At 51.2% G+C, this 26,988-nt stretch overlaps 1 protein-coding gene across 1 annotated transcript in view; it reads right to left on the reverse strand.

Annotated features, from left to right (window-relative positions):
• Nucleotides 1-26,988, reverse strand: part of PRRC2B (proline rich coiled-coil 2B) — an 85,099-nt gene that overhangs the window by 44,913 nt on the left and 13,198 nt on the right. The window contains exons 2-7 of the mRNA XM_068988187.1: nucleotides 12,249-12,418; nucleotides 10,686-10,863; nucleotides 8,584-8,686; nucleotides 6,255-6,327; nucleotides 2,199-2,342; nucleotides 103-344 (exon numbers count right to left, since the gene is read on the reverse strand). Coding sequence (XP_068844288.1) covers nucleotides 103-344; nucleotides 2,199-2,342; nucleotides 6,255-6,327; nucleotides 8,584-8,686; nucleotides 10,686-10,863; nucleotides 12,249-12,363 — 855 coding nt within the window. The 5' untranslated portion in view covers nucleotides 12,364-12,418. The remainder of the gene's footprint in view (nucleotides 1-102; nucleotides 345-2,198; nucleotides 2,343-6,254; nucleotides 6,328-8,583; nucleotides 8,687-10,685; nucleotides 10,864-12,248; nucleotides 12,419-26,988) is intronic.

Consider the following 26,988-nt stretch of genomic DNA (forward strand, 5'->3'; position numbering starts at 1 on the left):
ATGGGGGACGCCCACGGTGGACATTCAACCACGTGAAGTAGGTTCTGCTGGACATGAACGATCTGACTCTGCGGGGACAGAATGCACACTCTGAAGACTTACAAAAGCAGGAAGCATGTCATGGTATGTAGGTGGGTGGTATACACTCCCCAAGAACTGTGAAGCCCCTCTGCGGGCAGGCTGAGCCGGGCGGAGAGAGGGGTCCTTAGAACCGCTGGCGCATGCCGAGGAGGGGGCTCCGTCTCCTGCACTCGAGTTCCTGCTGCCCAGCTCAGTTGGGGAGGCGCTCAGAGACGTGGCAGAAATTATGTTTCGCCCACCGCCCTCCCTCCAGCTTGTCACATCTGGAAATTGAAAGGGGGCAAAAGGGGAGAGGAAAGAGGAAGGGGGAGGAGGGATTGTATGAGGTTCTGAAGGTCAAGGGACCCCCCTCACTCACCAAAAATTAAAAAAAAAAAGTGAAGAATTGAGTTGACTGGTCAAGTCTGTCAGGGAAGGTGGGGGGCAGACATCTGGCCAATGAGTATGAAACTGCTGAGGGTGTCTGACTGTCAGAGAAACACAAAACACAGTCTGCTCAGAGGGAAGGCAAGTGTAAACAAGGGGTGGTCTTCCTTCATCAACTCAGAGACCACACAACCTGAGACCTAACACCCCAAAGAGACCCAGAAGCCCCATAAGAGCAGTCTTGGGTCACTGTTTCCACTAATACTGACCCAGTCCCATCGGGACTGGTACCAGGCTTGGCACTGGACTTGATGTTGGAACCAGAGTTCCTGACGCGAGTTCAAACCCTGCTCTGCAGTGCCAACTCTAGTCAGGGACTCCCTAGCTGTGATGTAGAAAACAGCTACTGGCTCCCTCAAGTAGGCACTGGAAGGGGCTGGGCCCCCTGCTCAGGCCTCATCCCACCTGCTCCCACAGTGGCCAGGGGACCTCCTGCAGGTCACAGACTGAAATCTGCCAATCCTCTCTGACCATCGTTTTAAGATGACGCTTTCTCCTGCTCAACGTAGCAAAGCCTGGTGGGATTATAGGCCAACAAGGAATCAGATGCGCCAAAAAGACTCCTCTTTTTGGTCAACTTATAGTTAGAGAGAAGTTGAAACATGAAAGGTTCTTGAGTACTTGACCCCTAAGAGAATGGAACCCAGGATCGGAGCCACAAAGTCACACTGCTCCCAACTCTTCAGCCACCTTGTACATGACCTTAGCCAAGCTCTGGTCACCTGAGGTCATCTGCTTCTTCATCTTCTCAAACAAGGGGACAGAACTGATTCCAGAAGCTTCTTCTAGTTCTAAATTGTTACAGTCCTACAACAGCTCATCTTAATTAATCCCCAAAAGATGATGTTTCTGGCCTAAGGAATCTGATTATATATTTGGAACAAACAAAATAACCCAGCATAGACCACTGAGAAGACAGTATGTTTTATTAAAGAGCTTCACGGTTATCATTTCATTTATAGGATATCCGTTCTGACTCTGGGATACCTTGGGGATTAATCAAAACAAGCAGATAAAAAAGTCTCTCATATTTCAAGACCTGATCAACTCCCTACCCAAGGGCTATTTCAGAATCTGTGATTAGAACTGATGGGAAATCCCATTCCCAAACAATACCTTAAATTCTAACTACCCAAGGCTATGAAGAAAAAAAGTATTACCAATAAGAATTGCTACACAACCCTGCTTACCCCTTGGCCAGACCCCCAATTAGGGGCCATGGAGATGAGTGGTGGGCTGGCTACGCAACCAGGGAAACATGTTAAAAAACAGATTCTAATTCGGCTGCGGGGTAGGAGAGGGCTGGAAATCAGACTTAACGAACCCCCAAGTGATTCTGACAACACTCAGCTAGCTCTGGAAACCATTGCTTAGAAAATAAGCTCTTGAACTGGGAGTCAAGTTAACTTGCCCTTGGTTCAGCTGTCCCTGCCGTGACCACCCAGGCACAGCACAGCCTCTGATGATTGCTGGGAAGACGGACAGGCCTGGACTGACCCAAAGGACGGGAAGGGAGGCGCGACCTCCAGCCCAGCCCAGGAAGTGAGTCCACAGACATAAGAACCCAGTACAGGATCGCCAGCCGTGCTCTCCAGGCAGGGAGCCTGGCTGCTTGAGAGATGGCTCGTGTCTAAGAGGCAGAAGCTGAAGGGGAACTTTGCTGTTCCAGATGGAGGCTGCAGCTCACTTACTCTGAGGGCGGAGGCTTGGTCCTGGCCCATACGACAGATCTAAGACGCCCTTTTCTTTGCCAGCCTTGTCCTGCCCTCCAGCTGCTTTCAGCGTCGGAAATTCCTCGGGAGAGAAGGATAACAGTCGGCTTGAGGCCCTTAAACCTGTCAAGAGAATCAGAAAGACTCAGGGGTCAGGTGAGACTGGTGTCCATGGTTCTCTGCTTCAGCCTCGGAGCACACTGGCGGCCCTACCACCCTGAAGGGCACTGCCTCCCGCGGTGCCGTCTGTGCTGGCCTTCTGTGCCCACAGAGTGGCACCAGGGTTTCCTGAGGGTGACGAGGGGAGGCTGCCTGCAGACCGCAGCAGGCCCCCTGCCAGAGCTGGTCACAAACAGCAGAGGTTGGGTACAGCAGATACTGCAGTCTGAGCCTCCCTTCCCACTCCTGGAGGAAGGCAGTACCGTCCTTTCGGCGGTGGTCCTGAGGAGAGGGGAGACAAGCACAGTCTTTGGGGAAACCTGTCTGAGGTCAGCGGCTTTTGGGTGGAGGTAATGCCCCTCCCCAACACCTCACAGCTCACACTGCCTCCTGGATTGTCTGTCCACTCCAGTAAACCATTTCCTACAAAGCTCCTCAAGCCCTGCAAGGCCAAACACTTTAACTCTTATAATCCCGGGAACAACTTCTTTCCTTGTTCTTTCATTCACTCTCCAACACTATCAAGCCCTGCAGAGAAAGCTTTTCCTGAGGGCTGCTCCTATCACTCAGAGCAAGGGGCACTGGGACCCTGCAATCATCTTCGATGAACGGGCACTGACAAGTGATGCACTTTAGGGCTTGGAGTGGGGTCCGGTCCCTTCAGTGAACACACAGCGCACCTGGCAGCACCACACAGTAAACATCCAACTGTGGCTCACCCTGACCCCCAGGCAACACACCCACGTCTGTCCCCAGGAATTACTGATCAGAGCACCTGCTGACCGCCGCAGACTTGCTCAGAAAGAGGCGGCAGGGTCAGTGCAGAAGCTCAAGGTGGCCATCCATCCACCATCCCCCTTAGTAAAAAGGTACAGGGGGGTCAGATGAACCCACCACAGGGGTAGACGGACACATTACTAACCAATGCTTCACTTGAGAGACAATCGCCAGGTGTCACGAAGGAGGACCAATACTCTCACAGTTGCCTCATTGTATCAAAAGGTCACTGGCAGGAGTGAAATATGAAAGTCAATACTTTAAAAGTAGGAATAGACGGACTTCCCTGGTGGTCCAGGGGTTACGACTCCGAGCTCCCACTGCAGGGGAGCACAGGTTCCATCCCTGGTCAAGGAATGATCTCACGTGTCATGTGGCCACACACACAAAAAAAGGTAGACAGTTTGAAGTTAAAGTAATAACCAAGAAAACAAAAAAAGCCTAGTACTTTTTCCCTGTCTTGATAATCATAAAGGTGATATTCTAATTATGAATAAAACTTGCCCTCCAGAGATAAAAAGGGCAAAGTGAAGAGCTCCGACATTCCCAGCAAAATCACATCCCTAAGGTTCCGACGCCCTGTAATGCTCACCCAGCATTCCCCCCTGCCCTCTGTTCTCTGCCAGGAGGAACAGAGGCAGCACAATCAGGGGCTTCTTGCAAGGCCCCAGAGGGAGCTGCTGGTGGTTTAGGCAGCAGAGCCTGCGGGCCACGCACCTCCCTCTGCCTGAACCACACAGGCAGACCTAGGCCTGGGCCTGGTCCAAGTGAAACAGGCCTGGGACTACCCTCCACGTGCAGAGTCCGTCAACTCAGGAAGGACATCGACAGTTCCAAAGTCGTGACAATGTCTGTGCACAGCCCTGGAAGCCTCACAGGCTATAACCCCCACGTAGGAGGGGTCATAGTCAGCACACATCTGTTCTTTCCTCTTGGGCTACTGGGTTCTGCCGCCTCCCAGACGAGCTACCACATGTTGACAGGATATTTTACTGTGTTTTAAAATTATTTTCTAAACCAAGTTTCATTTCCATAAATAAATCAAAAGGTTCAAAGGTAAAAAGCCTTAAAGAAGAATCAACAGAAGCCCTCCTCCCACCCAGGTACTCCATCTTTCCACATCAAAGAAAAGTGGAAGTGTCAGTTGCTCAGTCGTGTGGGACTCTCTGCGACCCCGTGGACAACAGCCCGCCGGGCTCCTCCATCCATGGCAAGAGTACTGGAATGGACTGCCATTTCTTTCTCCAGGGGATCTTCCCAACCCAGGGATGGAACCTGGGGCCTCCAGCTTCCCAGGCAGATTCTCACTGTCTGAGCCACCAGGGAAGCCCTGATCTACATCAAACGTCCTCACAAAATAATGCACTTTTCTGTTCTGTTCCCTCTCTTCCTTCCTCTTATGTTTCCCTCTAGAGATCTTTTTTTTTTAATGCACATACATTTTCTAGAAACGTATTTTCTCTCATCCTGATTTTTTGCACAAATGGTAAAATACTCTACGTACTATTCTATGCTTTTTTCACTTAATAATATGTCCTGGAAAGCTTGCCAGATCAGTAGAAAACTGCATTTTTTTCCTTCTAGCCAAACAGCATTTCATTAAAGTACCATCATTTGATGGACATTTCAAGTGGCTGCTTCCAATCTTTTGCGGTTATAACAGGGCAGTGAGATCTTGTGTTACACAGGTATCACTTGCAGGGTGATCGCCCCGCAGAGGAACTGCCAGGTCAGAGGGTATCAGGCTCGTACTGATAGGCAGTGTCAGGCTGCCCTCCATAAGAGCTGTGCCAACTTTAATTCAAATAACCTCTATCGTTCCTGTTAATTAAAAACAAGTACATTGAATTTACTTAAGAATATTTCAACCTCACAGAAATAGAGGCTACAGAGAGCAAAGACCCACTGTGAACAGCCCAGTGAATGGTCTCCACAAAGCCTCTGGAAGGACCTTGTCTAGGTCTAAAAGGCCCTGTCACAGCCCCCACCGAACCCTCTCTGCTTGTCTGGCTCCCTCCACCTCGCCCTCCCGGCTGAAGCTGCGCGTCCCCGCCACACCGACTGATTGACATCCCCATGGAGACGGAGGAAGGGGCAAGTCTTCACCCGCACGGCAACCCAACCCAGAAGGGCCCGTGCTCAGAGTGGCAGAGCAGCCAGGTGTGCAGGGCAGCTGGCGCGTGGAGCTGGTGTCCACTCTCAACCATGACACGTGAGGCCTGGCAAGGCCTTGGCCGGCAGGGACACGCAGAAGACAGAGGCAACGCCAGGACAGGGCTGACGGTAAAGACGGTGGCCTGTGCTGGTCACGGAGGAAAGGGCAGCTGTGGTCAAGCCGCTCACACCTCTATCCCTCTCCTTCCAGCTCGAGGCGTTGGCTGGTGCTGTCTACACATCATGCTAGAAACATGCCCCCAACACTGGAAAACCAGGAGAGTCCAGAGAGAAATCCGGATGTTTGGCTCCTTGCAAAAACACCTGCTGACCTGGGCCCACAGCCCAGATCCCCGCCCCACCATGCAGCCACTGTACCCTGGCCTGCCCTGGGGCCATCTCAGAGCGCCACTCGGCACTGACCTAGGGCTCTGGACACTTCCTCCTCCCACACGCCCTCCGCCGTCCCTGGGCTGAACAGCCGTCTGAGTGTGTCTCCCTGTGTCAGGCGGGACACCATGGCAACAAACCCCACATAACCTCTGCCTGCTCTGGTGCCACCGTCCAAAAGCAAGCAGCTCAGCTCCCAGAGCTGCTGATTTACAAACCCAGGCCGCAAGCCAGCGTCCCGCACATGATACCTCGCCCCACCAGGGAGGAGACGGGTGCTCGCTGAGTGAGGACTTGTTCCTTTAGCAGCTCAGCCAACCAGGGTGTGCTGGGGTCTCCTCCACACACCCGGGGGACTGTCTTCAGTGATAATGTTCAATGAGACCAGAGAGCTGATGTGGTCCGCAGAATCAGCACCTCCACGCCAGGCAAAGGCAGTACCTCGCTCAGTGAGGAGAGTCCACAAAGCTTCAGGCTGTCTGAACTGAACTGGGACAGTCCAGAAAAGGTACTCGTCCCTCCCACGACCCAGTGCGACACCACACGCTCACTTACCACCTTCGTGTCCTGCTGGCTTTCCATTCAGCTGTGCCCATGACTTTGGTCCACCTGGAGCTGAATTTGTATTCTGAAAGAAGGAAGAGAATGAGAACAGGGCCAGCCCAGCAGGCTGCTGTCCGTGCCCCAACCATGTCACAGCAAGGTGCCCCGAGGCTACATCGCTGTACCCACTACCACCAGCTGGGCAGGACCCAAGCACACGTGCTTGCCACATAGCCTTCCACTCAGGAAGCAGCCTGGGCTCAGGAAGCACTGGCCACACGACAGATGCAGAGCAGGCCGGAGGGCAAGCGGCCAGCCCAAGGTCACAGAGCAGAGCCAGGGCCACAGCCTGGAACACACGCCCACACAGAGCTCCTCTGTCTTGCTCCAGGGACAAGACCAAACCCAACTCCAGCACGTGCCTTAAAAACTGTGCTGCTGCTAAGAGAATACACGTATGGGAAAGCTGACGTGCCTGCTGTGTCGCTGGCCAGCCCAGCACCACTTCCCACGGCTCCTGTCATCCTCCAAGGCCTGACTCCCCAAGCCCAGCCTTCCGCTCCCACCTCATCTGGGCGCACCTCATCGGCACACCTTTGCTGAAAGCTCCCTACATGCAAGCCAGGTGCCAGGCACACCAGGGTCACGTGGGTTAGACACCCAACTAGGGAAGGAGGACCAGGACTTGTTCCCACCCTACCAGGGTCCAAAGCCCCTTCAGGTCCCCAACCACTGAGTTCAGCTGCCTCTCCCAGCAACATGCCTAAACAACTGAAGGTAAAGATACACAAAACCAAGCTGACGCAGCGTGACGTCTCTTCACCCACTGGACTGGATCCCAGATCAAATAATTCCCTTCTTCTGTCCTCCCCTGCTGCCACCTCCACACACGCTCAGGGCAGATGGTGGTCTCTCCAGCCTCCAAGGCAGAGCTTAAGTGCAACAACCCATTTATCACAGACTTGCTCCCAGTGACCTGGAATGCCCACAGGTCCCGGGGGGTCTGAACAGCTGGGGGCCGGAGGTGGGCCTCCAGACCAGGAGGCAGAGGCCCCAGGTCACTGCTATCCCACAGCCACCTCCTTGGGGTCTGCAGTCACAGGGCCCCTGGCCCTCGCCCACCAAGGGCACCAAACTGGAAGAGAAGGCCTATGAGGCCGGCGAAGGAAGGGTTACTAACACTGCAGCAAATCGTGTGCCCAGAGTCAAACTGCCTCTGAGACGAGGTTTCAAAGCCGGAAAACACTGGGGGCCTCATCCTCTCACCATCTCTGCAGGAAAGGAAAGCCAGGAAGCGCCAGAGGGGCCGCGGGCTGGCTCCAGGGCAGGGCCTGATCCGGCCCCGACGGGCCCACAGCACCCGTTCTCCATAGGAGCCCAGGCCCTACACGGCAGGGACGCGGCGAGCTCATCTCCAACAGGCTCACAGAGCCAGCTCTGACACCGAGCCAGGGCTGCAGGACAACCAAGGCCCCCTAACCGCACTCGGTCTCAAATCTGGGAAAGAGACACGAACTCCACGCTACCCACTGTTCAACAGGCCTCAGTGGACTTAGGCTGGTGAACATGGAGTCTCACATGAATATAGATTTTTTTTCTTCTTCTTCTTTTCCTTTGATTTAAAAGCACAGTTCAGTATTGGCTGGAGGAGGGTGTCCCTTTGGCAAAGCGGTGAATGTTCCCCACAGAGTGGTTCTTTTCAAGAGAGCCAGCGAGTGCCAGGTATCTGTCCAGATTTCCAGCTACCAGCTGCTAGCCTTTGTAACCCACAGATGCTGATGAACCAAGTACAATACGAGCTCTTGATTAATCATGATTTTCTGTTTAGAGAGGTGTCTGAAATGCATTGACGAATGAAGGATTATAGCTCATTATTCCACAAAGCATATTCTGAGAAACACTAGTCCCCAGAGACAGTCTGCTAAAAGACATTTCCAAGGACAAGTAAATTCGGGGACTGCTGTCCACAATGTCCTTCACCTGGAGACCCAGGACACATCAGCATACTGAAGATACAAAGAGAAAGTCTGACGCTAAGAATACCCATGAAGGTGCCTGCTTTGTTTTGCTTTCCAAACTCACCAGACTGTTGAACCTCCTGTGGCTTAATGCTTGCTGTCTCCTTATGGCTCTTGCTTCTGAGGAGACACTGCGGGGCCCCGATCTAGCATGCAGCTGCCCAGGTGACTCACCTGGAGCTAAGCCAACAGGAATCCAACTAGGCATCTACATTCTATCCTGAATCTGGGGTCTTTTTTGAAAGCCACTCTTCAGGTTGGCCTCTTGAACGGGCAGGTCACAGGGAGCCGCCCTTCTCGGTGACGGGGTCCCCAGCACCTACCTCCTGACTGATCGACTGTGTCGGCTTCTGCAAACTGGAGACAGATTTCTGCAAACCCGGCTGCGGCAGCAACTCCGGCGGCTGAGAGGCCGTCACACTGGAACTGGACAAAGGCAGGAGACACATGAGGATCAGAGGCCATGACCTCAGGGTCCCTCCACATTCCAACCTCCTCTGGCGGGTTACAAATACCTCCCCCCGGCAGACTCCTAGGCTGGCCAAGAGAACGAGAAACTGGACCACATGTGAGGTCTGCTCACCGACCCCTAACAGGACGGCCAGCACAGCTGTCTGCCTTCCTGCACAGCTTCTGCCTGCAGAGACTGAAAGCCCACTGTGAACAACAAAGGGGCGAACAACAAAGAGACAGAGAATCTGCCACGAAGGCGGCTACAGTGGGGGGTGGAGGGGCCCCCGCCTCTCACTCCTGACCAAGGATTCACAGCTCCTCAGGGGCTGACCACTCTGAAACAGGAGATCCTTTTTTAACCTATCAGTTTGCGAAACAAAATATATGCTCAAGGTAAAAATAAACACATACCATACAGAATGTGTCACCATGTCATCCTCCAGAGAGAAACTCTAGCAGACTTTTCCACACACATTAGCATAGTACTTTCTAACACAAGTAGGCTGACACCACACACATCTCAGTATGGCAACACGCGTGAACCCACCGCTTTCTCCTAATGACACAGGGGGAAGGCCTAGAACGTGCCAATCTCCAGATTCTCCGCCATGACAGATAAAACCACAATGAACTTTTCTGTGTACTCCAAACACCGAGTCCCAGTGGGTGTGGTCCTCCCCACTCGGCCACCTCCCTGACCACCAGGGAGGGGGCAGCAGAGACGCAGCGCCAGCATCTGCTGCCACTACCAACGCGCTCCACCTCTCGCTGGCAAACATGCTTCAGCACACCGGCCCCGTTCCAGCTGCCCGATGCTATGCCGACGGGGTGTTAAGACTGGATAAGAGGACGGAGCGAGGTTTTGTCCTAGCTCTCTAGAACTAGCAGTAGCAGAGGCACTTCACTGCTTACACGGAAACGTGCAGCGCCAGTTTCATTAGAGGCTGCAGTGTCTGTGACTGACAGGAAGAGTAACACTGACATCTGCCACCCACCAGGCCCTGTGCCAAGCATGTCACCTGGGTCCTCTTGTCCCTCTCCTGTAGCCGCCCCTGGAGCCAGGGGTTATTTGTACTTCACAGGAGGACACTGATGGTCAGAAGTCAAATGGTTCCCCAGCTTCCACAAAGCTAATAAACGGCCTGGCTAGAAATCACACAGCAGCACCTGTTCTACACGTCACACTACCCCATGAATGGGACGATCCCTATTCAGACTGTTAGGAAATGTTTACAGTATTTGCTTATTACTGATCAATCACCTGGCCTAATAATCTGTTCACTCTCTACATCTTGTCTGAATTAACTACAGGAAGCTTTGGGCCATTTTCAATTAGAGAAAAGGACCCTGGTTGGCAGGCCGTGATCTGGGCCACCTTTACTTTCTGGGTCTGGAGTATCAGCAGCTGGACCTCAGGGAAACAGGGCACAAAGGTGGACGAGGCCAAACTGCTCCATTTCCACTGCCTGACAAGCAAACCCCAGCAGCCGGGCTCTGCCTGCTGGCCTTAGTGAGGCCCTGTCCCTCCCTGATGCCTTCCTACCCGTCCCCGATGCAGGGCAGCTGCGCACTGACCCGGAGTACCTGGGCCTGGCGTGGCTCTCCTCAGTGACCAGGTCGTGGGGAGGAGAGCAGCCACCTATGTGGGGCGCTGTGATCCCTCAATGCGGAAGGTTCCTCCTCCTCCACTTGGGGCCCAGCACCCAGGGACCCCAACCAAAATCAAGCGCTCGGCTCTGTCCACAGTGGGTTGTTCAGGAACTGGCTCGAGTCATTGCATAAGCTCCTCTGGGAGTGATGAGGGCTTTCTTAATAAGGCACGAGGGACACTGATCACTGGGGACGAGGTGGCTCACAGAAACCCTGCCGCTTTGGCTCCAGGAGCCAGGAAGCGAGAAACAACTCGGCAGCAGGAGTAGAGGTGGAAGAGGCGTCCTCCAACTCCCACCTACCGCCCACCCCTCGCTCTCACCTCTTTGGGTCTTGCTGGTCCTGCTTGTTTGCCCATCCTGTTCCGTCCTTGGGTACTATCACGATGTTGGGGTCGTTTCCTTTGTTTTCAGACTTCAGACTTGGCAGGTTTGCAGGCGGTGGCATGCGCCGGGCCGTGGCAACTTTCCCGAGACTTTGTAAGCCATGTCGAGGAATAACTGCAGGGGGAGGGATGGGAAGAGATGTTGCAGAGGAAGTCACGGAAGCAGAGATTCTGGGTTCACTCGGCTGCTCTTCTAAACTCTAAGTGATGATGACAATGGCAACCAAATGAAAAACAAGGGACAAATCTGCCATGAGAAGGAACTTCCCTGGTGGTCCAGTGACTTAAGACTCTGCAGTGCCAAGGCAGGGGGCTGGGCTCAATCTTTGGTCAGGGAACTAGATCCCACATGCTACAACTAAGAACCCGCATGCCGCAACTCAAGATCCTGCGTGCGGCAACTAACACCCAGGGCAGCCAAATAAATAAATCAAAGTATTTTAAACAAAAACACACAAAAGTGCTTGGTCGTAACTTATAGTCACTTTACAAGCTTCAATTGTGGTGTTGGAGAAGACTCTTGAGAGTCCCTGGGACTGCAAGGAGATCCAACCAGTCCATTCTGAAGGAGATCAGCCCTGGGATTTCTTTGGAAGGAATGATGCTAAGGCTGAAACTCCAATACTTTGGCCACCTCATGCGAAGAGTTGACTCATTGGAAAAGACTCTGATGCTGGGAGGGATTGGGGGCAGGAGGAGAAGGGGACAACAGAGGATGAGATGGCTGGATGGCATCACGGACTCGATGGACGTGAGTCTGAGTGAACTCCAGGAGATGGTGATGGACAGGGAGGCCTGGCGTGCTGCGATTCACGGGGTTGCAAAGAGTCGGACACGACTGAGCAACTGAACTGAACTGAACTGACAAGCTCTTCACCAAGGACTTCAAAGACACTGGCTGCTGAAGCCACTGTGGAGGCTTCCGGTTATTTGTGGGCAGTAGGCTCAGGGAGTTTAAGTTTAGGACACAGTAAAGAGCCAGGCCCCAAAACCTCCGTCCCACACAATCAGCAGCCCTGTGCAAGGGGAGACTGCTCTGGCCTCATCACAGCAGGACTGCGGGGACTCAGCCAAGCCTAAGCAGGGACCCCAACATTCAAAAGATTCTCAGGGGGTGTGGACAGAATCAACAGGAAATTTTCCCACCAAGTTCCGGAATAGCAGAACCACAAAAGCTAAAAAGGGTAATTCTAGTGCAAATTAAATTCCATTCTACCCATCGGGCTCAAAATAGCCAGAGCTTCAATAAGACAAGACAGATGAGGAAATAATCCTGCTACAGCAGTCAGGAATAGTCCAGGATCTGAAATAGGACATCACATAGAAGTAGAGGGTAATGGGCTCCCCAAGAACTATGGGGGTGACCCCATAGGCCCAGAAGACTGGCTTGTGTGGACCACATCTGTCTAACCAGACAGGGGACCCTAGGTTTTCCTGGTCCTAGACCCAAAAGTCTCCCTAAGGGAAAGCATAAGGTACTGGGCCCCTACCCGCTCTTACCTGAGGACCTGATTGAATCTACTGATTTTCCTTTATACTTGTCAAACAGGCTGAGAGTCGAATACTTGCTTTTCCCATCCTTGCCCTTGGTTATTTGCCCCAAACGATCGGACATTGCGATGAAATGTCATCTAGTAAGGAAATTTTTCTCGGCACCGCTCCCGATCTGCCTTTGAAATGGGGGAAAAAAGTGTTAATCCACCAGAACCTCTGATCCAGTGAACTGAATCCTTAGGGATCATGGATCTCCTTGAAGATGTGAAGAAAGCTTCGGACTCTGTCCCTAGAAAGATGCCGTTCCCACGCAGGCAGCCTTTCTCACATTTAAAGAGCATCTTGTAGACACCACCCCACCTCCAAAGATAGGAACTCTCCCTGCCTGAAAATCAGCTGCACTCTCGCACTCACCAGCCACAATGAGAGGTAAACTTCACACATCAGGCCCTCTGAATCAAGGACAGCTCCTCAAGGTAGAAAAACAAAGGCTCATTCCCTTGTAGCACAACAATGTAACATCACAAATAACGCCTTCCTCATGGAAAGCTGTCCATTACCAGGATGAGCAAAACCAAGCCAGAGGGAAGCGCACAGCCAGGAAATCACATGAAGCAGCTGGTATGGGCGCTTTTCAAACCAAAGAACCAGCACCCAGAGGGAAACACCTGTTCAGGCGCCAAGAGCAGGCCATGGACGGGAGAGAGAGCAGGCCCCCTTGGGGAGAGGAGCCCATGTGGGCAGTACTGTCCATGCCTGCCCTCCACTGGGAAAAAATCTTGAAAGGCCAGCCAAGGAAGCAGCGTCTCCCAAGTGCCACCTTCTACCTTTCCGCCGGCTCCTCCAGAAGCACCTTCCTCATTCACTTTGGCATTCATCGATATGAACACCCAGTGAGGCCACGTGCCAGGCACTGAGGACCAGCAGCTCCAATGCTTTCATTCTACGCTCACCCTGGCTTTAGGTTCTAAATTTGATCGTGCGAGAACAAAAACTTGTACAAGTGACTGTAACTTCCCACTGGAATCAACGTGTGGGGAAAAAAGCTAAAGCATCAACTTAGGCCTACTGATAAAATGTTTTCAATGACAAAAGGGAAGTGAAAATACCCATGACTCACAATAGGCACCTGGCATAGCCGCTGCAGGAAGGTCAGTCATTTCACCCTATTCTGAAGCCACCTCGGCCAGAGGAGCACACCCAGTGAGCTGGGTGCATCCGTCCTTTCCTTCATGTCATGTGAAATGTGATACTCAAGCCCTGCCAGTCACTGTCTCGGGTGCAGGAACAGATAGGCACCCATTCTGTATCTGGAAACATTCCAGCACCTCGATGGACACCCAGGGCTGAGCGTACTGAGTTGCATACGACATGCAGGGGTCACCTAAGTGCCACTCTCCTCCCCACAGGCCTTCAGCCACCCACGTGCGGTGTGGCACGTCTGACTCTCAGGACCCCATGAACTGTAGCCCGCCAGGCTCTTCTGTCCACCGGATCTCCAGGCAAGAATACTGGAGTTTCCTCCTCCAGAGGATCTTCCCAACCCAGGGATGGAACCCGCATCCCCTGCATTAGCAGATGGGTGGGTTCTTTACCACTGGGCCACCAGGACAGAGCCACCCAGGATGGGTACTTAACTCCCTTCCTCACTCAGATCCTGGTTTAGGCAGCCACAGCCGGCCAGGGAGAGGCCCCCACGCAGCCCAGTGCTCAGGCCCCAGGTGGCCAGGAGAGGAGAGCAGGCCCCGTGAAGGAACAAATGAGGACTGATAATCGCAAGCGGTCAGCAAGACGGCCCATCAGAGCGCTCCACGCCAGCTCCCTCTCTGGTGCCTGCTCATGTGCCAGGGGCTACACACCCTCTATCTTTAAATCCCTGCCCCTAAAGCGTCACACAGGGAGCTTCTGCCACAATCAGAACTGGTAATAACTAACTTCCCCAGGCTGCTTCCCAACCCTGGGCTGCAAGGCCCTAAAGAGACTGGGTCTTGTACCATGTCAGAATGATCAGTAATTAATAATAAGCTTTCAAATGGAAAACCACCTGAAATTCTCCATTAAGACTAGATGAGATCTAATTTTCAGATGTTTCTGTCAGATAGAAGAAACAACAGAAAAGCTCACTAGGGTAGGAACATGAACCCCTCCCAATACACTCACATGCGTGCACGCATCGCACGACTAACCAGAGCTCTTGAAAACTGTCCCCAAGGTGATAGCCATAGGCAGCCCCAGCCTGCAGGGTTCAGTCCAAAACATGGGTTGGCAAAATACTAGTCAGGCACCAGTCAATGGCTCATTTTCTAAGGCCCTCAAGGTAAAGGTGACTCCCCCCCCCCAACATTTTCACACTTGTTTTTAAAAAATATGCAACAGGACATGTGGTTGGCAAAATCTGCTGACTCTGGGTCTAAAAGGAAAAGTCCTGAACATGGGAAATAGATGGGCACCCCTGAGGAGGCCCTACAGCTCCAGCAGGGGTCCAAGCAGGGGCCCCCCCAAAGTGGGAGCAGCCCAGGCAGAGGGGTGGAGTCTCTTATTCATCAGTAGGGGACTACTCCACTGAGGACGACTCTGAGCACTCTCCACAAACTCCCGTGGCCTGCTGAGTAACGTAAGTGTGGATGCCCTAATTCCCAGAACCCATGAGTATGTTACCTTCCCAGCCAACAGGGACTTTGCAGGTATGATTAAATTGAGGATCCTGAAATGGACCGATCATCCTGGATTATCCGGGTGGGCTTAATGTAATCACAAGGGTCTTAGAGAGGGAGGCAGGAGGGTCAGAGTCTGAGTGGTTAACAGGAGCACAGGTTGGAGTAAGGCTCTTTAAAGCTGGAAGAGGACTAGGAGCAGAGGGGTGCAGGCCACCCGGAAAAGCTCACCAGGCCAGGAAAGCCCCCAGGAGAAACGCAGCCCTGCCGCTGCTTCGATTTCAGCCCAGCAGCATCACTGCAGACTTCCAACATCCAGAACCAGGAGAGAATGTGTCTGTTTTGTTTTCAGCCACTAGAGTTTTATGGTCATCAGTCACAGCAACAACAGAAAACTAATATATTCACTCATTCAACACGTCTTTACTAGGCAGGCACTGCCATGTGTCCAAGCCCTGAGCTGGGCCTGGGACACAACCCCGCCCCACGTCCAGCCTACACGTCTGCAGTCACACAGCTGATTAATAAGAAGCATGTTCCAGAATGTCTCACTTTAGCACTGTCGTGGGAAATGCTAAGTCTCAGCCACATGTCTGCTGCCCCTGAACCTACAAACACTTCTAAACAAAGCCAGCGGTGCCCTCCTCCCAGCGACACGACCTGCAGGACTACAGGTGCAGCATCACCATTTAAATCCAGGTACACTATTCCCTACTGAATCAAAACCCAAACCAACAAAGACAAGCGAAATAAAAATTATTCATCAGACATTCTGGGCAATCAAAAAAATCAAGACTTGAACTATCACATGATCCTGACAGTCCCACTTCTGGGAATGTAAGCAAAGAATACGAAAATACTAATTTGAAAAGATGTATGTACCCCAATGTTCATTACAGCATTATTTACAATAGCCAAAAGGATGAATGAATAAAGAAACTGTGATACATATACACAATGAGATACTACCCAGCCATTTAAAAAGACAAAACGTTGCCATTTGTGACAACAAGGATGAACCTTTAGGGTATAATGCTAAGTGAAATACGACAGATGTAGAAAGACAAATATTGTATGATTTCAACTCACAGGTGGAATATAAAAATTAAACCAACAAGCAAAAAATAAATGAAACCAAAGCAAACACACAGATACAGAGAGCAGTGGTGAGCAGCAAGGGAGGGACAAGCAGAGGAAGAAAGGGCAGAGGGTCATCTGCATGATGATGGATGGAAACTCAATTTTTGTGGTCAGCATGCTCTGGGACACAAGAAATAGAAACACAAAGTTGTACAGATAAAACATACAATGTTATAAACCAGTGTTAACTCGATAAAAAGGAAATCTTAAGAAGTATTCCTTAGTCCAAATTTCCACCAGTTCACTGATACAAACAGATCTCCCTGATTCTGCACTGCCTGGGCCCAGGGGTAGAGGTCAGAGTGCACAAAGGTCAGAGCGGACACAGAGCGCTCAGTGGGTCTCCTGATGACACCACACCACTCAGAACTAACCAGTCCCCACACTCACCCCCAGGAAGCACTAGGGAACCAGAGCCTGACCGCACCCCCACTCTTGGCATCCTGGAAAAAAATAAGGAAAATATCTGAGCCAATGGGAGCTAAGAAGTGTTAATCGGTCAACAATTGTTGCTTGAATTACGTCCTCTAAATAAACTCAATCCCTCAGCAAATGCTAACCGAGCACCTACTACGTTTAGGGAACACGCTTTCTACTCCTTTTGACAAAAGCCCCTCAGTGAAGCCAAGGCAGGAACGTGCTGGACTAACACCTGCTCTGAACCCACAGGCGTACTTTTTGGAAGGCCCCTTTCCCACTTTTTAACCAAGTTATGCACTTGAGTTTTCCCACACAGACTGAGGGGCCACAGCCAGATTTCACAAATGCCAACAGGTTCTAAAATGAAACATACCCAATGTTAATAACCCATGGCCATGAAATTATGCGGTTTATTGTCAAAGCAGCGTTTCACCACACATCGGGACTGGATTCTGCATTGCTACAGAAATCTGGGGTGCTAACAGGCAATGCGACTGAGTCCCCATTGCTAAGGAAACAGCCCCTGTGGGGGAGGGGGCCTGATACTCGTTCACCATAAGGCTCCACATAGAGTGCACAGATGGGCATCCTTCAGGCCCAACTCCGCCTCCAGCAGGGCGGGCCAGTTACACACAGCCAGCCTGCGGAAACTGCAAGAGGCCGCATGGGGCCCACAGAGCAACAACTACTGGTATTTACCTGGCCCTTTACAAAGCAAGGTTACAGACACCAGCCTCAGGGCATGCGAGGGTTCTTTGCACGAAGACTTCACTGAACAAACACCAAATACAAATAAAATCATTCTGGTTTCCCCACCAGCACACACAGGTATCCATCTCCTCCAAGAATCGGGGTCATGTGTAGGGCCCAGCTCTGCTCCACCTGCATCTCTGGCTGCTCTGCCTACCCCTGGGTTTTCACAAGCATCAGGCCCAGAATACTGTTAGTATGGCTTTATCCAGCTTATGACTATCTGCTGAGTTTCTGGTCTGTCAATACACACGCAAAGATTACACAAGGGCTCGACTAGATGGCAGAGACAAACATGTGGGTGTGGCTCGTGAGGCTGGGAGGCCAGAGAACACGCTTCTGGTGGGTCAGGGGCATGTCCGTTCAGCCTGGCTCGTTGGGGACGAACCAGTGGAGACTCCAGGTTCTGTGGGCGGCACAGGGCAAGCCGGGAGCCCAGCCAGGGCTCTCGCTCTGCACGCGCTCCCTTTTGTAGGCAGCAGAATTCTTTTCTGGGGTGTTGCTTCTTTTTTCTAAACAAGATCTAATTTGGGTCCTCGGTACTCCATCTACAGCAACTATAGGACAAGGGAGCCCCGTCCCGCCCTCCCGCTGGAAGCCCTCCCCACCACCCAGTCCCGCACCACCCCCCCAGGCCCTGCCTGGGTCCCTGGGCATTCTCACCTAGAAAGAAGGAAAAAAAGCACCCCAAATCCGTGTGAAGACAACTTTAGGGGAATGAAGAAAAGGACATCTACTCTGGCAACCTTCCTAAAAGTGCCTAGAGGAAAGGCTCTGTAAGAACAAAGGAACCAGAAAGATTCACCAACAAAGGCAACTTAGTCCAGGCCCCGCCCCTCCCGACAGTAGTCCCAGCCATCAGGTCACCAGAAGACGCTTGCTCTCATCCACCAGAGGGAGGACCTCCCAGCTTCCAGCTTATAAAAAGCCGTTTCCGAGTAATAGGATTCATTTCACTTCCACTTGGGTACTAGCCAGTGGCAGACGCCCGCCCAGCTGGGGACTCCCCGGGGTAGCCCTCAGGGCGAGCTGGGCACCCGCTGACACTCACTGTCCTCCATGCTCAGAAGACACTACGGTCATCAGCCCGCTTTACAGAGAAAGACACTACATTATGGTCAGGACAGAGCAGTAAACCGCCCAGGGTCACAGGCCATTGAGTGCTGGGGCAGGCCTGGAGCCCGGGCGGGGACAGCTGGCTGCAGACTCTCTGCCCAGGGACCCTGACTCCAGGCTGCTGGGGCTCGGCCGGGGGGACAGCGAGCGCCCCGGCCCAGCCATGTGGCAACCCTGCCTCTAAGGGTGCCTCCCAGCGACTGCACAGATGACGAGGCTAGACAAGGTGCTTAAAAACAGAACATTTTCTACACGCCAACACTGCTGGCCAACACCAGCCAGCTTTACATCGGGGCAAACCCAGGCTTTCACAGGTGTCCCTGAGTCTGGCAACATTTGGGCAAACCTCTGCTTTCCTGAGCAGTCCACAATCCTGAGGACACCTGGAGCCAGCACCACATGGCTCTTTCCTCCAGTCACCAACAAAGAAGGGCCCACTGCGTGCTCAGAGAGGAGGGGTCCCCGGGGAAGACCCACAAGCCACAAAAACAGTGTAGTCAGCCTAGGTGCCACAGCCACCAGGCACAAGCAAAAGCCCCCAGCCTGGTGTGAGGAGAAAGGAAAGAAAGATCCCACTGCCACACAGAACACACCAAAAAGCATGAACCGTTCCAGAATGGAAGCGGAGAGCGGGGCTGGATAAACAGGTCAGGAAATAAGCAGGTCTGGAAAGGACATGGTCACCAGACAGTATGCTTGTCCAGTCTCAGTCAGAACATAAAGAACCATCACCACACAATCCAGGATGAGATGAATAAACAATGCCATCCTTCTCCAACATGTCAGCGTCTGTGAAAAAAGAACGTTAACACAGGGGTAGGTGCCAACCACCGAGTTCAAGTTCTCAGATGTGTGCTGCCCACTCTGTGGCTGCCAAGGGGTTACTCAGTGCTGGGCATGTGGAGGCAACAAAGACCCCAGCCCGCCCTCCAGAGCAGGCTCCACAGTGCCTTCCGTGGAGGGCCAGACTGAGCATCTCCAGCACACGCCAACCACCCTGCCCTGCGCTGCTGCGACCAGACAACAGGAAGCAGCAGGGCTGGCTTCCAGCGAAACTCCTTTCACCGAAACAGGAAGGGGGCCAGAGTTGGGGGCTGCAGCCAGCGGACCCCTAGTCTAAAGGGAGAAGTAGATATGGAAATGGACTCAACAAAAAGGGGTTCACATATGCCCCAGGATGTGGTGGGGGGTGGAGAGTGGGGAGCCCCACTGGGTTTGCAGGGGAGCTTCTGCTATCTCGCCCAGTGATAGCACCACCAACTCCACACCTCCAGCTTTCAGTGGCTCCCTTCAGGGCCCCAGTCAGAAAATCAGGTTGGCCTGCCAGAAGCAGGGGACCCGCCCTAACATCCCTCCAGGCCCCAACAGGCAGGAGCTGGCCCACCTGCAAAGCTGGAGCTCAGGCCCAATCATTCCACCTGCAGGAGCCCCAGGCAGGTGAGGTTTCTGCAGGACAGGCGTGAGGTATGACTGCAGAACACAGCACACACCTCCACAGGCAAGGACAGGCAGAAGAAAAGCAAAGGCCCGAGGGACACAAAGCGGGGGACGATGCAGGAGAGACACACACCCCCCAGGAGACAGCACGCTCAGGAAGCCACTGAAGTGAAACAGGAAGGCAGTAAGGGCGACGGCCGAGCTGCAGGGCCTAGAGCCCTTCCCCACCCCCACTTCTCCGGCACACTTTGGGGTCTGCAAGCCCCGCCCCCACTTCCCTGAACCCCGTCCAGCCTTACCCGCCCCCCACCAGAACCAAACCAGGTCACGGGCACCTGCTCAGACACTTTCAACCTCATCCTGATGCTCCCTGGAGGGTCAAATCCAGGACAAACAGGCGACCCCACACCCCTGCCACTCTCATCCCCACCCCACCCCTGCCACTGCTCTCCTCTCTCCAAACTCAGGTCGCATGTCACCTCCACACTGGCCAGTTTCCCTGTGGATTTACTGAGATGAACACCCTGCTATGCACCTCAAAGGTCTGGCATCAGGAATAAATGAATAAAGAACACAACACACGCAACCCAGGGCTCTCCCGCAGGTTGGGCCCCAGGCTCAGCACCACCACTGGCCCTGCAACACTACTCAATTTTCTGACTCCTCTGCGGCCAGTGACACCTCCAGCTTCCTGCCTACCTCCAGGCTCCAGGGACCTGACCCCTCTCTGCAGTCTCACAGCCTAAGGACCCTGACGGCAGAGAGCAGACCTGCAAACCAAGACCGAAAATTCACGGGGGTTCAGGATCTGCCTGTGGACACCTTTAATTAATTCTTAGGAGACAGAGATATGCTTTAATGCTCAGAAACCCTGGAGATCAACACTCCACTGCGACCGCATTTTGAACAGCACTGAGCTGCCCCCGTTTCAAGGCATCCCACGTGAGGGCAGTAAGCAGGGGCATCCAAGGCAGCCACACGCTGGGGTGAGGACAGACTTGTGGTGGACAGCCCTGGTCCTGCTCATTCATTTACCCCCAACATGTCTTAGTAACAAGGAATAGATGCTTGATACAAAAAAACCGTGAAGCTTAAAAAACAAAATGAAAAATGATCACCGTCACCCAGTTCCCAGCCAAACTGCTGGACCTCTCTACCAGCACAAGTCCCTGGGACGCAGGGGCCACCGGGCTGCAATGCTAATTATCTGTCTCCTGCTACTCTTCCATTGTGGTTTTGTTTTCTACTTCAAGAGTTCAGCAACGGAAGTCAAAAACTACTATCTAAATTCTAAACAGATCTTCGTTTAAAAAAATTATGAAAGTGATTTTAAGGAAAGCTTAGAGAACACTGCAGACAAGCTGAGCTCAAGCGCTGGAGGCCGCCGTCCCAGCCAGCCGCGCCTGTCACTCTCCCGCCCCATGCAGCCACCAGCAACGGTGTTTACACCCAAAGTCCTTCCTGTAGGAACGTCACCCGCAGCAGCTGGAGTCTGGGCACTGGAAGCAAGCGAGAGGACTAACTGGCAGGAAGTGCTTTTCTTTAGCCCAGGAGACAGCACGCCTTCCAACCTTGCCAAACCCCAGGACCTCACAGATCCACTGCTGAAAACAGAGGATGGGGGAGAGAGAGAGAGAGAGAGAGAGAGAGAGAGAGAGAGAGAGAGAGAGAGAGAGAGATTGGCTCTATCACCAGGGAGCAGCGACTGCTGCCGCATGGGCTCTGGGGGCAAGCCCGCCCCACGAGGACCAATTCCCTCCAGCAGGCAGCAGCTCTCTCCACACAGACTGAGAGGACGGAAGGAGCCTGTGAGCCCAAACCCTGCTGTGGGGACAGAAGATCTACTTGGAAGGCTGTTGCAGAGACTAGAGATAGTGGTCCCAAGGTGCGATGGAGACCTCCGTGGCAGAGCAGGAATCCACCAACAGGCCTGGTCACTCCCTTACCCCCACCCACCTTGCACCTTCAGGGTCCCTCCCTTCTCAAGAGAACAGAGAGCTCTGTAAGGACATGGTGCCAACCCACCCTTTCTTCAGGGACTTGCAAACCTCTGCAGCCACAACTGCAAAGGCAGCTCTAGATGTCCTGACGCTATGAGACAACCACCACTGACCACGTGGAAAGAAGCAGCTGAGTGGGGTCATCGACAAGCACACACAATTACACATTCGTACATAAACGTGACTGCATACCTATCTACATGTGCACACACATCCCAGAAATGACCCTTCATTCAATTTCACTTGATTCACAGAAACTCTTTAAAAAGCAGGGGTGTTCTGGCTAAACACAGCATAAAGACCACAGGCATTTACGGTTCATCTTTCCAAAACCCTCTAAAAAACGACAACAAAGAGAACCCAAAAGACAGGGACAACTTTAGCAAAGAACAGACATGAGCAGTAACAAACAGGAGATTAAAGGATCCTAGAAACTGAGGACTCCAGAGAGCTCAGGAAGTCCTAGGAGCACTGGGCACCCTGTAAGACTGCAGGGCTGGGGCGGGGGTGGGAGGAGGGGAGAGGATGTTAGAGCTGGGAGCACTGCAGAAAGGCTGTGTGTACCACAGCCAGCCTCCCACGTCAGCTCCCTCTTCCCCTCCTCTCTGGATAAATTAAGAGAAGTCTAGACTTGAGAACACCAGGTCAAAGAGGGTGGTGGGAGTGAGGAAAGGAGCTAAAAACAGAAGCTAAGTGAAAACCTGAGGCCCAGCCCTGAGGGCCTGAAACTCCCTCTGCAGTTGGCCTCACAGGAGAGAGGGAGACAAACAAGACTGCCTCCCTCGAGGTCTCCACACTCCTGGCAAAGAAGGGGTCTTCTCAAAAAACGCAGGCTCTTGGGGACTCAAGAATATAAGGATGGCTTCTCACTCACCCACCCCACCCCCAAGAGCTCCTTCTGACCCACCCACCAGGTTTTCCAACCAGCTGTGCTCATCTGAGACCGCAACTGAAAGACAAACCAAACAAAAGAGCCTGAAGGAAACAGACAGTCCCGGGAACCAAAGTGTTTTTTTTTTTTTAATTAATGTCCTGAGGAAATTAAGAGAAGATGCTGCGTGCACACATCAGGATTTTTTTTCCTCTTAAGGGGCAATCAGAAAACAGGAAAAAGCCCGAGGAAGAATTAAAGACATGACAGCCAAAACCCCATAATGTCAGGTTAATCATGAGAAAAGTACCAGAGAAATCACAACTAGGAGCATTCTACAAAATATCTCTTCGAAACTCTCAAGGTCACTGGAGACAAGGAAAACCTGGTAATTGCCAACCTAAGAGAACCTAAACGTGACAACTAACGTTGTATCCTAGAACAGAAAAAGGACATTAGGCAAAAATCAAGGAAATATGAAAAAAACAGACTCAATGTATAAACACTGGTTAAGTCGCCAGGACAAATGGACCATAATAATGGAAGATCTTTTTAAGAGAAACTGGGAGCAGAATACACAGAACCTCCAACTTTTCTATAAATCCAAACTATTCTTACAAATTTTAACTTTCACATCAGTAGAAGAAATGCAAGACAAAGGATCTCTCAGAAAAATTAACAAGGGGGATAAATGAATACTAGTCTCTACTCCTACCCCAAATTAGATTAATCCAAGGGTCCAAATTTAACTAAGATTTCCAGAACCACAAGAGGAGGGAAATTATCAAATAAAAGTTACATGAGAAATTCCCAGAGCTGAAGTATACAAGACTGCAAGGACCTGCCAAGTGCTCAGAGAAATGGGTGTAAAAAGAACACAGGGTACAACGGGAAATCTCAGTACCTACCCCAAAGCTGCCAAAAGCCAACCATCACCCGCAAAAAAGGTCCCAGGGAGGAACAAAGGGATGGCAGTGAGTCCTTATGAGCCAGTGACTTGACTCTCCTGAGCATCATTAACCCTCCTATCCAGCTGACCGGGCCAAGTGTGGGGATGGAAGGACGTTTTCAACTCGTGACACAAGGCCACAAAACATTTAAGTTCTTAGAAAGTTGCAGGGAAAGATGCTCTCATGAACAAGAGGCAAATAAATGCAGTAGCCATTCCTGCCAGGAAGCCAGTTCTCCCTTCTTCCTTTCTAGAGGAAGTGACCTAGTCCTCCCCCAGGCAGACAAGAGGCCTGAGAGGCTGGCCCATACCCAGCTGGGCGAGGGGCACGCCTGGTCTAAGGGAAAAACTCAGCCTCCTTACCAGTGACCCACCTGGTTCATTAGGGACACCCCACACAGGACCAACACCCAGAGCCTGCCCACCTCTGGAGTTCTTATTTGAGCCAATAAATGTCCTTATTGTTTAAGACAGCTTAAGACAGTTGCTGTTACTCGATGCTCACGCTCCCCAACCAATGATACACACGGGATGCAAGACACAAGGTATCCAGCACAGAGGACAAGACCCAGAGGGACCACCACCCAAGGCCCAAGGTGGCAGCTGCACTGCACAAGAGGGGACCGGCCCTGACGAGAGCAGGGCAGGGGTCCCCAGGGCAGACAGAACTGACGACACACCTTCTAAGGCATCTGGGCAACTACAAAACAGTATGTGTTGCATTTTATTGGAGCATGTGTAATCAAATGCTCCAGAATAGAGGAAGTTTAAAGTACACTTCAATTTATAAATCTTTCCTAATTTGGTAGTGCTTTCTGTATCCTATTTAAAGAATTTTGTCTTCTCCAAGATCATAAAGCTAATTCTCCTGTTTTATTCTAGAAGCTGTTTTCTCTTTCATGTTTAGCTTTCTGTAATCTACCTAAAACTGATCCTGGATAGGATTTGGGGTTGAAAAATTCTCCCCCCACCCCCATACAGAGAATCCAACTTTCCCAGTACTTTTTATTTAATATCATGTTTTTTAAAAAATGTTGGCCACACCCATGGCATGTGGAACCTTAGTTCTCCAACCAGATACTGAACCCATGACCCCACGCTAGAAGGCTGAGGCTTAACCCCCCGGCCACTGAGGAAGCCCCCTCCCGGTGCTTCTGAAAAGGCCGCCCTTCCCATTTGCTATCTGACACCTTTGTCACAAACTAAGTGGCTATTCACGTGCAGCCTGTTTCAAGGGCAGCTCTGTGCTATCCAGCTATTTGCCTATCCTTCCGCCAACACTGCGATGCCTCACTTACTGTAGTTCTTACCAAGTCCTCACATCTAGTACCGTGTTCTTCAGTACATCAGCTGTGTTCTTCGAGGATGCTTTGATTATCCTTGGCCTTTGATTTTCATATCAATTTCAGAAATCGGTCACGGAATCCTGAGAGCAGTGTGGGGAGAGCTGACACAGCCTGACGACAAGCGCTGCAGTGTGGAGGACACTGCTCCTGCCCCGCGGCGGGCATGGCAACAGCTAGCATCTCTGAAAACAGGCAGCCGTCCACCCAAGCCGAGCGAGGGTCTCCCCTGTGACCTGGCAGTTCCACTCTTAGGTATGAATCCAAGAGAACACATACTCACACGCATGAAAGATGTGTCAGAGTGTTAATGGCAGCCAGCACTATTCGGGATAGCTCAAAATGGAAACAAGCTAATAAATCTATCACTAGAATCAACAAATACTATATTCACATGAAAGTGAAAGTGAAGTTGCTCAGTCGTGTCCAGCTCTTTGCGACCTCATGGACTGTAGCCTACCAGGCTCCTCCATGGGATTCTCCAGGCCAGAGTACTGGCGTGGGTTGCCATTTACTTCTCCAAGGGATCTTCCCGAGCCAGGGATCGAACCCAGGTCTCCCGCATTACAGGCAGACACTTTACTGTCTGAGCCACCAGGGAAGCCACTATACTCACATAACAGAATACTATTTAACAATGAGAAGGAACAGACAGATGGTAACTCGGCTTACCGTGGTGATCTTTTGAAATGTGGGAAAATACTGAATCACTACGCTGTGTACCAAGAACCAATAAAGTGCTGTGGGTCAACTAAACAAAGTACCAGTAATTAAGTAACTAAGTAACTATAACTCACTCACAGAAAAAGAGAGCAGATATGTGCCTACCAGAGGGGAGTGGAGAGGGAAAGGATGAAGGTGGCCAAAAGCTACAAATTTCCAGTCACAAGGTAAGTAAGTCCCAGGGATGCAATGTATAACACGTAAACGTAATTAACACTACTGTATGCTAGATACGAAAATCTGTTAGTAAATCCTAGGAGTTATCATCCGGAGGAAAAAAAGCTTTTTCTATTTCTTTAATTTTGTTATCTGTATGAGATGACGTTCGCTGAACTTACTGTGGACAATCATTTCACAGTGTATGAAAGTCAAGTCACTATCCGGTACACCTTGTCAATTATATCTCAGTAAAACTGGAAAAAAGATAAATGAGAAGGAATAAACTCACACACAACTACATGGGTGAAACTCACAAATACATGTAACAACACTGATGAAAGAAGCCAGACACAAAAGCAGAATGGAAAGAGTCACTTTCACATGGGTAGGAAGTACACTCCACAAAGAAAATATAACCGTCATGAACCTATATTTATAGAATAATTTAAAAATGAAAAAAAAATCACTATAAGTAGAGAACACTGGAAAACACAGAAATCTCTAAACCTGGGTCTTAAGTAAGATTTGATCTAAAGCCCACTCAAAACAGAAACTCATGAATCATGTGAAAAGGTACATCAGCAAACATGTTCAAAAAGTTACTCTCTATGTATGACTTTAAGGAAAGCCCCAAATCCTGAAAGAGCAAAAATCTCTGACCACAGTGCAATGAAACAAGATGTAACGAAAGGAGAAGTAACAATAATGCTATCCGTTGGAAAACCTAAAACTCCCTCTTAAAAAACTTTTGACTCAAAGGGGAATTCAAAATCATAGTTGCAGGATACCTAGAAAATAGCACAGATGGAGAAAGAACACCACACGTGAAACAAAGACAAATTTGTACTCAGAGGAAACTTAATCTAAAAACTTAAAATTCCTAACAGAAAAGAATGAAATTAAGCATCTGATAAGAAGTCAGAAAAAAGACACAACTGAATGTGAAGGCAAGCAGAAACAATTAACAAAGAAAACAGCCAAAAGTAACTTAATGAGCATATTTGAATAAAGCTGAAATTTAAAACAGGAGTTCTTTAGAACAAAAAACAAAATAGCCACTCACAGAAAAGTACTTATACCCTCAATTACAGGCAAGACACCAAAGCTCAGGGAAGTTAAATGACTGGCCCAAGGTCACTAGCTTCAGGTTAAGGCACAGCAAAACCTGAACTTGAACCCAGTCA

This window comes from Capricornis sumatraensis, chromosome 1 (genome assembly GCF_032405125.1).
Source record: "Capricornis sumatraensis isolate serow.1 chromosome 1, serow.2, whole genome shotgun sequence".
Classification (NCBI taxonomy): domain Eukaryota; kingdom Metazoa; phylum Chordata; class Mammalia; order Artiodactyla; family Bovidae; genus Capricornis; species Capricornis sumatraensis.